Source organism: Melozone crissalis, unplaced genomic scaffold (genome assembly GCF_028551555.1).
Source record: "Melozone crissalis strain CALT ecotype California unplaced genomic scaffold, PUWL_Pcris_2 ptg000088l_1, whole genome shotgun sequence".
In the NCBI taxonomy this organism is placed as follows: domain Eukaryota; kingdom Metazoa; phylum Chordata; class Aves; order Passeriformes; family Passerellidae; genus Melozone; species Melozone crissalis.
In genome coordinates this window covers 1,411,832-1,420,667 of record NW_026535865.1, presented here as the reverse complement: position 1 = coordinate 1,420,667, position 8,836 = coordinate 1,411,832, and the positions used below count along the sequence as shown (strand labels likewise).

The 8,836-nt window shown below is 66.2% G+C and overlaps 2 protein-coding genes across 2 annotated transcripts; one reads left to right on the top strand and one right to left on the bottom strand.

The window, feature by feature from the left end:
- Positions 1-147: 147 nt before the first annotated feature.
- On the top strand, positions 148-2,746 carry GIPC3 (GIPC PDZ domain containing family member 3). Its single transcript, XM_054290936.1, has 6 exons — positions 148-396; positions 809-994; positions 1,281-1,461; positions 1,852-1,964; positions 2,078-2,159; positions 2,404-2,746. Exons 1-6 carry the CDS (start codon positions 148-150, stop codon positions 2,553-2,555), a joined length of 963 nt encoding a protein of 320 aa, XP_054146911.1. The 3' UTR covers positions 2,556-2,746.
- Positions 2,747-2,996: 250 nt separating this feature from the next.
- Positions 2,997-8,804, bottom strand: TBXA2R (thromboxane A2 receptor). Its single transcript, XM_054290939.1, has 3 exons — positions 8,744-8,804; positions 3,730-4,629; positions 2,997-3,310 (listed from the first exon to the last, which is right to left on the bottom strand). The coding sequence occupies exons 2-3, from the start codon at positions 4,534-4,536 to the stop codon at positions 3,059-3,061; spliced, it is 1,059 nt and encodes a 352-aa protein (XP_054146914.1). The 5' UTR covers positions 4,537-4,629; positions 8,744-8,804; the 3' UTR covers positions 2,997-3,058.
- Between the last annotated feature and the right edge of the window lie 32 nt (positions 8,805-8,836).

The following is an 8,836-nucleotide window of genomic DNA, read 5'->3' as shown; positions in this document are numbered from 1 at the left end:
GGCTCGGGGCCGGGGCTCTTCCTACGTGGCAGAGCTCACCCGATCCCCGCGGGTGACCTGCGCCAGCGGCTCAGGTTCCCGGGTGCGGGGATCGCCTTACGGCCGGCGGGGAGCCAGCCCCATCCATAATTCAGCAGCGCCGCAGGGATGCAGCGGGCGGGCAGGCACGGCCGGCAGCCCCCCGAGGGCGGCCCCATGGAGAACGGCGTGGGGCAGGAGCCGGGGACCCCCGAGCCGGCCGGGCCCGCGGCCCCCCGGGCTCCCCGCGCCCGGCCCCGGCTGGTGTTCCACACGCAGCTGGCCCACGGCAGCCCCACGGCCCGCATCGAGGGCTTCACCAACGTCAAGGAGCTCTACGCCAAAATCGCCGAGGTCTTCGACATCTCGCCCACCGAGGTGAGGGGCTGGGGCGGGGTCACCCACCCTGAGGCACTGTCTGTGGCCTGTGCTCCCCAAGGTCCCCGAGTGCTTGCAAATGCAGTCCCCGAAATTTTCTGCAAGGGTGTTGTGGCCTCAGGGTTGTATTGGCTCCTCTGGGGAGGGCTTGGGGCTCTGTGCTTCACTTTACCCTCTGTATGTGGGCAGGGAGCAGTGGCTGCCGGTTCCTGGCTGATTCCAGCTGCCTGGAGCTGGGGGGAGGTGCGCAGGGACGGGGCAGTGCAGGGTCCCCGGCAGGCTGGGGGTCCCTGGGCCTCTCTGTTCTAGTGGTGCCCGGATCTGAGTTCCCCTGAGCTGGCCGTGCCTCCCCTGTCACCTCTTGCCCTACTGGGGCATCCCCAGTCCCTGCTGATGGGGTTCCCCGGGGCAGATCCTCTTCTGCACGCTCAACACGCACAAAGTGGACATGCAGAAGCTGCTGGGGGGACAGATTGGCCTGGAGGATTTCATCTTCGCCCACGTCCGGGGCGAGACCAAGGAGGTGGAGGTGACCAAGACAGAGGACGCGCTTGGCCTCACCATCACAGACAACGGGGCCGGCTACGCCTTCATCAAGGTGAACCCCTGGGGCAGCCCTGGGGACTGTGGCCCTGCAGGTGACATCCCCTGCACGCCCTCTCCCTGGGACCAGGCTCCTCCCTGACTCCCCACACCACTCCTTCCCTGGATCTGTCCTGGCCCTGGGGATCTCCCCTGCCCTGGGGACGTTTGGGAGGGTTTCCCTGCCTGACTTGGCTGCCAAAGGGCGTGGGACCCCCGAGGTGGTTGTGTGTGGGTCGGGATGGGGGCTGTGTCTGGCTGTGCCATTGTGCCGTGTGTCCCTGTGCCACCGTGGTCCCCAGAGGATCAAGGAGGGGAGCATCATCAACCGGCTGCAGACAGTGAGTGTGGGGGACAGCATCGAGGCCATCAACGACCACACCATCGTGGGCTGCCGGCACTACGAGGTGGCCCGGATGCTGCGGGAGCTGCCGCGGGCCCAGCCCTTCACCCTCCGCCTGGTCCAGCCGAAAAAGGCCTTCGGTGAGTTGGGAAGATCCCAGGGGATGCCCTGGGGATCGTCCCCAGCCCCTGTGGCCCTGCAGCCCCTCCCCAGTGACCAAGTGCCTCCCAGGGTTCACTGCCCCCTGTGTGTGTGTACCCCACAGCCCTGGGGCACTCACACGGGGGTCCTCAAACCTGTTCGTGCCCCCACGGGCACCCCCTTGCTCTGTGTTGTCCTGAGCATCCGTGAGCAGCCCAAAACCACGAGCATCCCCGCCTGCACCCCTGGGTGTTCCTGACACCCCCCCTGTCCCACACACGGCTCACCCCGCAGTGCCCCTGGGGGCTGGGGCATGGCCGGGCAGTGAGCAGCGAGGGGCTGGGGGTGCCCGGTCCTGCCCGTGCCCTCATCCCCGCCCCGGGGCACAGACATGATCGGGCAGCGGACACGGACAGGCAAATCCCCAGGCGAAGGCAGAGTGGCCAGCGGGAAGGAAACGCTGCGGCTGCGGACCCAGGGCCCGGCCGTGCTGGAGGAGGGGGTAAGGCCCACCCCGAGCCCCCACCCCGAGTCTGTGGCTGCTCAGCCTGTGCCGGGATGGGGATCAGCATCCCCTGTGCTGCCCGGCACTCACCCCGGGCGCCTCGCCCCCAGCCCAGCCCCTCCGAGGAAGAAGCCGCCCGGCGGGTGGATGATCTGCTCGAGAGTTACATGGGCATCCGCGACAGCGACCTGGGTGAGGAGGGGCCTGGACGAGGAGCTGACCCTGCCCCTACTCCTATCACTGACCTGTCCTGACCCTCACTCCTACCCCAACCCTGCCCTAGACCCGGCCCCTTCCCCAGCCCCTGCACTGCCCCAGCTCCCCCTCCTGCCCCAGCTGCTGCCTCTTCCCCTGCTCCAGCTCCAGATCCTGACACAGCCCCTGCTCCTGTCCCAGCCCCTCACACTGGCCCTGACCTCCCTCTTCTCCCCAACAGCCTCGACGATGGTGGAGGCAGCCAAGGGCAGCCCCAGCGTGGCCCAGCTTGCCCAGGGGCTGGACTCAGTGCTGGGCGAGTTCGCCTTCCCCCAGGAGTTCGTGGCCGAGGTGTGGGCAGCCGTCTGCCACCCCAAGGGGGATAAGGAGTAGCTGGGGGGCAGGTGTTGCTCCTCACTTTTGTCCCCTCCCCATGCCCCCACCTCATCCCCACCCCATCTGGGGCTGAGGTGCTGGTGGGGGTGCCCATCCTGTCTCCCACACCCTCCTGAGCAGCACCTACATCTGTCCCTTGGCTTGGGGGGCAGAAGGCACCCAACCCACCCACCTTCCTGAGGATCCCCCTTGCACTATCCCAAACGTGGTGGGCAGAGGCTGTGGGTCATTAAACGAGAGACAGGAGGAGAAGGGCTGTTGCTCTGATTGTCAGCAGGGTGGGCTCCCCCCAGGTACCCTCCCTGGGCCCCCTCGGGTGGTCACCCCCAGCAGGCACCAAGAGCTGCACCAGCTGTGCTTTATTGGGGACGGGGAGGGGGAAGCAGCCCCCTGACAGCCCCTTGGCTATCGTGGGGAGGGCCCTGGATGCAGGTGATGAGGATCCACCGTGGGTGAGGGGGGGATGGCCGTGTCCCCCCGCCCCGTGCCCCTCCCCAGTGCTACTGCAGCACGGAGCCGGCGGTGAGCTTGCGGGGCAGGGTGGGGCTGAGGGAGGCCAGCGAGGCCCGGGGCGGCAGCCGGGGGTACACGCGCTGCAGCACGGCCCGGCGGAACAGGATGTACACCCAGGGGTCCAGGATCTGGTTCCAGGTGACCATGCGGATGTAGATCAGCAGCATCTCCTGCGTGTCCGTGGGCAGCACCTGGGCCTGGCCAGGCAGCTGCTGCAGGACCATCTGCACAATGAAGATCTGGGGGGAAAAAGGGACAAAAGTGTCAGTGCAGGATCCATGAGCTGCTCCAGGGTGGGGAAGTGATGAAGGTCAAGGCACTGAGCCCCTGGGAGTAGTCCTGGCCTGGTTTGGGGCACTGCTCTGTTTGTCACCAGGGGCCAACTCGGGGTGTAGGGAGGTGACAGGGGGACACGGGCAGGTGAAATCTTACCAAGGGGACACCTGCACACCTGGGACCTCCCTAGCAGGGACATGGAGGGGACACAATGAAAGCTGGACCACCCCTCACTGTGAGGGGTGGGGGACACCAAGCCCCAGGAGTGACACTGGGGGAGCACACCAAGGCTGAGACCCCACAGGGAGGAACAAGGGGAACATGTAGAGCCAGGAGGGACACGGAGGGGTGGTGATGGGGCACACCAGGACTGAGGCCTCACCAGGAGGGGCATCCAGCAGATGGTGGCGATGATCATGATGCCCACGAGCTGCACCATCATCTCCACCTCGCTGTCCCGGCGCCGCTGCACCGACTCGCGGTCGTGGTAGACGCGGCAGAGCGTGACCACGCTGACGGTGTTGAGGATGAAGGAGAGCAGCACGGAGAGGATGCCCAGCAGTGCAAAGAGCAGGCAGAAGACGACGTCGCCAGTGTCGGGCAGGAGGGTGAGGAAGCACCAGGAGCCGGGGAACTGCAGCGTGTAGCGCCCCAGCCCGAAGAGCGGCAGCAGTCCCAGCAAGCAGGAGAAGCCCCACACCAGCCCCACGATGGCCCAGGCGCGGCGCTTGGAGAGGCTGGTGGAGCGGGAGAAGGGGCGGTTGATGCCCACGAAGCGCTCCCCGGCCATGGTGGCCCCCAGCAGCAGCGGGCACTGCCCGAAGAAGACCATGGAGAAGCCGAGGAAGTTGCAGAGGTGGCAGCCAGGGTCGACCTCGGCCCAGGAGAACTTGGTGAAGTGGTAGGGGATGATGACCGAGGCTGTCACCAGCAGCCCCATGAAGTCTGTGACCACCAGCCCGCAGAGGAAGATGAGGAAGGAGGAGCGGGCCTGGCTGGAGAGCTTGCGGGAGGAGCTGACCAGGACGCAGAGGGCAAAGAGGTTGGAGCAGAGGCCGATGAGGCCGAAGGCCGTGGAGAACCAGGGCGAGGCGATGCTGTTCTGTGCGCTGGCACGGCCGTCGCTGGCATTGAACACCCCGAAGCACGAGGCTGCCTGCCCGGCCGTGCTGCTGTTGGGGGGCTCCATGTCCTGCACCCCCCCCTGCTCCTTCCAGCAGCCTCAGGCCCCGGCCTGGCTCTGCTCCATGGCTGCAGCTCCTGCCGCTGCCGGCACCAATCCCTGCGGGGGGAATGGAGGGAATTTAGGGCTGCTCCCTATGGCCAGGCCCACCCATCATCCATCCTCAGCCTGCAGATATGGGGTCCTCCAGGGGCTGTGGAGAGGGACACCAGGGTGGGACCCCAGCCCATGGAGGGGAACACCAGGGTGGGACCCCAGCCCATGGAGGGGACACCAGGGTGGGACCCGGCTCGTGCCGCCCCCAGGCACAGCTGCAGAGGGTGCCAAGGGCTACAGCCCTCCAGCTGCTGGGATTAACTGTCCTGGGCCAGGAGCCACGTGGGGCTGCAGCCATGAGTCTGAATCCCGGCACAGAGGGTGCTGGGGGAATCTCAGCATTGACAGCCTGGCTCCTTCCTGCCCCAAGGGGACTCAGCCAGAGATCCCTGGGCCATCACCCTCCATCACAGCTGGGGACACACTCTGAAGGGTGCAGGCACAGAGTGGCTGCACCAGGGCATGATCCTGACCCTGCCCATCCCTGAGCATAAACCCCTGGCTCATTGTGGAGATGCCCCATTCCTCCAGTGTGCTGAAGAAACCTGAGGTACAGGTTTGAGGCTGTGCTGCAACCCTGGCACTGTGTCCAAACCACAGCCAGTGTGGGTGACAGACCGGCTCTGGCTTCCTGGCATCCCTCACAGTGAGAGCTGTGGGTTTGTCACCAGGACAGGGTGTGACAGGGATGGCTGTGGTGCTGGACAGCCTGGTCAGTGCCACTCTGCTTTGCTTGGGCTGGGAAGCATCTGGAAATCTTAAAATCATGGGGCATCCTGAGTTGGAAGGCACCCACAAGGTTCATGGTCCTACATGGCCCTCCATTGCAAATTAGTCCAGGCTGCAAATGGGATGATGTGGGACAGGACAGAGACATGGCAACAGTGGGGACTGGACAACCTGGGGCACAGACCCCCACAGGGAGCACACCCCTCCTCTCCTGCTGGGACCCCTTTCTCCAGGCTGTGGATGTTCTTGCCACCCCACTTGCCCCAGCCCACCCTCCTGGCTGACAGGGTCCTCAGCCCAGCCCTACCCCAACACACCACCCCTGAAAGCCCCCACGGCAGTGCTCCTCCCCTGTGCACGGTGACACTGCCACCTGTGTTCTGTCCCTCACAGAAGTCAAACCTCACACCAATGTCACACCAACTCTGATCACTGCCAGCCCTGGCCGTTGGTCCATCACTGGCCTGGCTCTGTGAGTGTTGTCCTGATGGTCCCCATGCCCTGTCCCTCCCCCACACACCCCTCACTGCCAGCCCCTCTCTGGCCCCTGGTGCAGCCACAGGGCCGGGAGCCGCTGCGCACACCCGAGGCAGGCGCTGATCCCACAGCCCGGCTGGGATGGGCCAGGCATTGCAACATCCTCTGGGGCCTCAGTCTGGTGACACTTGGGGATAAGGACACACAGGGTGCCAGCACCCTGCCCTGCCCCGGCACCGGCCGTGCCCCGGGACCGGCAGCCCTGGGACAGGGAAAGGGCCGGGGATGGCGGTGGTGGCTCGGCCCCATCCCTCTCCTCTCCTGTCCTGTCTGTTTGGGGTCTGGCAGAGCACTGGTGAATCACTGTGAGGGTGGGCCCGGCTGTTTCCATGAGCCCAGAGTGAAAACTCGCTGCTGTTTGTTCTCACTGCTCCCCGAGGGACCGCCCCAGCCCCAGAGGCGTCGGCCCTGCAGACAGTGCTGAGGCCTCAGCGTGACATTCTGAGAGCCCGAGGAGTCACCAGCCTTTCCCACGTCCTCTGGGAGGTGACAAAGTCACCCCTGCCCCACAGCGGTGCCACGCGAGTGCCTGGTGTGCCAGTCCCCCTCCAGCTGTCCCTTGCCACCCACCTGCCCACACTGCTCTGGGCGCAGTCCCCAACACGTTCCCCTTGTCCCAGGGTGCTCCCTGTGCTGACAGGGGTCCCTCTGTCCCCCCGCTGTCCCTGTAACCTGGGTGCTCACAGCCCCAGGGTGCTCCTGGCTGCTCACTGGGGCAGGGAATGGCCCCTCCCCACAGTGTCCAGTGCCAGGGGGGTCACCCTGCAGTGGCACCTTGGCCAGGCACGGAGGCAGCAGCCCCAGAAGCTCCAAATCCCACCATTACCCACATCCCCTCCCTGTGCTCCCTGCACCTCCTGCCCTGACAAAAGCACAGCCAGGACCCCACTGGGCCTGGACAGGGACCCTGGGGCTGGGGGACTCTGAGCTGGGCTCAGGGGCTGAGCACCGGGACCCCCCTGTGCAGAGCTGCCTCAGCTGGGCACAGCACTCAGAGGGAAACAAATATTTACAAGGGGCCACCCAGCCCTGCAGGGCTGGAGCGAGGGAACCCCTTCTGTGCCAGAGCACGCCAGGGCTGCCTCTGGGAAGGGGCTCCTGTGGGGCTGGGGGTCCCCACTTGCCATTTCCCCCACTGCAGAAGGGAAATCCTGAGCCCAGGGACTGCCCCCAGTGACCCCCTGTGCTCGGGTTTGGGGTTCTGCACCCAGAAAAATGGACATGCCAGGGAAGCAAGGATTTAGCAAGGGGTGCTGGGGCAAAGTCCCAGAGGAGAGGAGCCAGCTCTAAAATGTCCTGCTGGAGGCTGTGAGGCACTGGCAGCAGTGTGGGGGGCTCCTGGCAGGTTTGGGTCCTGCTGCAGATGCACCAGGGCTGCCCTGCCGCTGCTGGGCTCTGCTTCCTGCCCTGGCCACATCCGAGGGGAGGGAGGCAAAGGCAGATGGGGACTGTGGGAAGCTGCTCCTTATCAGCTTCTGCCCCAGCCTGCTGCTTCCCCAGGCTCCCCCTGCCAGGACTGGGCATGGGCCTGGACAGGGCTTGCAAGATCAGGCCAGGATGGGGGCAGGGAGAGGCACCACACACCAGCAAAGGGACCCCCAAACCAGACAGCAGTGACTCCCCCACACCCCACAGTACTCTCAGCCTGGGGTCTGGCCCTGGATGTGGTGCTGAGCCACAGGGCAGCCGTGCAGAGGATGCTGCAGGGTGTCTGCATTTATCCCTGCGTTTGTATTTATCCCACATCCCACTCGCTGGAGCTCTCCAGGACAGTGACCTTCCTGCAGGATCCCTTCTGCCTCTGCCCCCTGGTGCAGGTGGTCCCACGGGACCTGTGTCACCTGCCAGGGGTGGGTGTGCTCCCACTGCCACCTCCCTCCAGCCTGGGGCTCTGGGGTACCAAATCAGGTCGAGGTCATCAGCCAGGACAGGAAAGGCCGTGGGGATGAGGACTTGGCAGAGCATCAGTGTTCCTGCCTGGACCCACAACAATCACAAGGACCTGCTCCTGAAGAGGTTGGCCTGGCCTAGAGCAGAGACATCCCAAGGGCTCCCAGGACAGAGGACATTTCTGGGAAGCAGTGACACACGGGATGGTTCCTGCCAGGCATGGTAGCTGTCCTCGCTGGGGTTTTCGGGTTTTCCCTGTCCCTGCTGTGGCCTAGGGCAGAGGTCCCCAGCCTCTCGTCTGACTGGGAAGCAGCTGGCACCATCCCCAATCTCAGGGCCCCGGAGCGGGGCAGGCGGTGCCTGCAGGATCAGCCCGGGTGTCCTGGAGTGCAGAGCCCTGGGTACCCGGGCCCCCCGCCCGCAACCCCGCGGCATCTCCAGGGCTCCAAGGCTGCTGGGCCGCCCGCTCCTACAGCCCGGAATGGACCCTTCCGTTCCCGGCCCTTTCCTGAGCCTTTCCTCGTCCTTCTCCGGCTCTCCCCAGAGGAGCCAGCGGCGCACGGGGCGGGCGGGGGAGCCCCGAAAGCAAACCCTGGTTCCGAGGGGACGCCGAAGATTCCTGACGCGGACCCTCGGTCCCGGGGACAGACAGACAGACAGACAGTGGGGGGAGCGGGGTCACCACGTGTCCGTCCCCCACGATGGGGTCTCGGCTTCCCCTCCCTCGAAACGCCCCCGATCCTCGGGGCTGCGTGCGGAGCCGAGCGCCCCGGGAGCCTCGGGAGCCGCTGGAGTCCCGACCGTCCTACACAGCCCCGGAGCCCCCAGAGCCGTCCCGGCGGTCTGTCCGCCCATCCCCGTCTCTGTCCGTCCATCCCAGCCTCCCGGGCTCTTTGTCCCTTGGCCCCGAATCTCTCGCCCTCCTCCAACGCCTCCCTCCCCGCGCAGACCCGAGCCCTACCTCGCTGCCGGCGGGATCCACCCGGCTCGGCTCGGCTCGGCTCGGCTCGACCCGGCTCGGCTCGGCTCGGCTCGGCTCAGCCCGGCCCGGCCC

Bases quoted from the DNA above. Each gene is read 5' to 3' on its own strand.
- GIPC3 (XM_054290936.1), top strand. From the start codon at position 148: ATGCAGCGGGCGGGCAGGCACGGCCGGCAGCCCCCCGAGGGCGGCCCC. The intron at 995-1,280 runs GTGAACCCCTGG...CGTGGTCCCCAG, and splicing joins CCGGCTACGCCTTCATCAAG to AGGATCAAGGAGGGGAGCAT. The intron at 1,462-1,851 runs GTGAGTTGGGAA...CCCGGGGCACAG, and splicing joins CCAGCCGAAAAAGGCCTTCG to ACATGATCGGGCAGCGGACA.
- TBXA2R (XM_054290939.1), bottom strand. From the start codon at position 4,536: ATGGAGCCCCCCAACAGCAGCACGGCCGGGCAGGCAGCCTCGTGCTTC. The intron at 3,311-3,729 runs GTGAGGCCTCAG...TTTTCCCCCCAG, and splicing joins TCTGCTGGATGCCCCTCCTG to ATCTTCATTGTGCAGATGGT.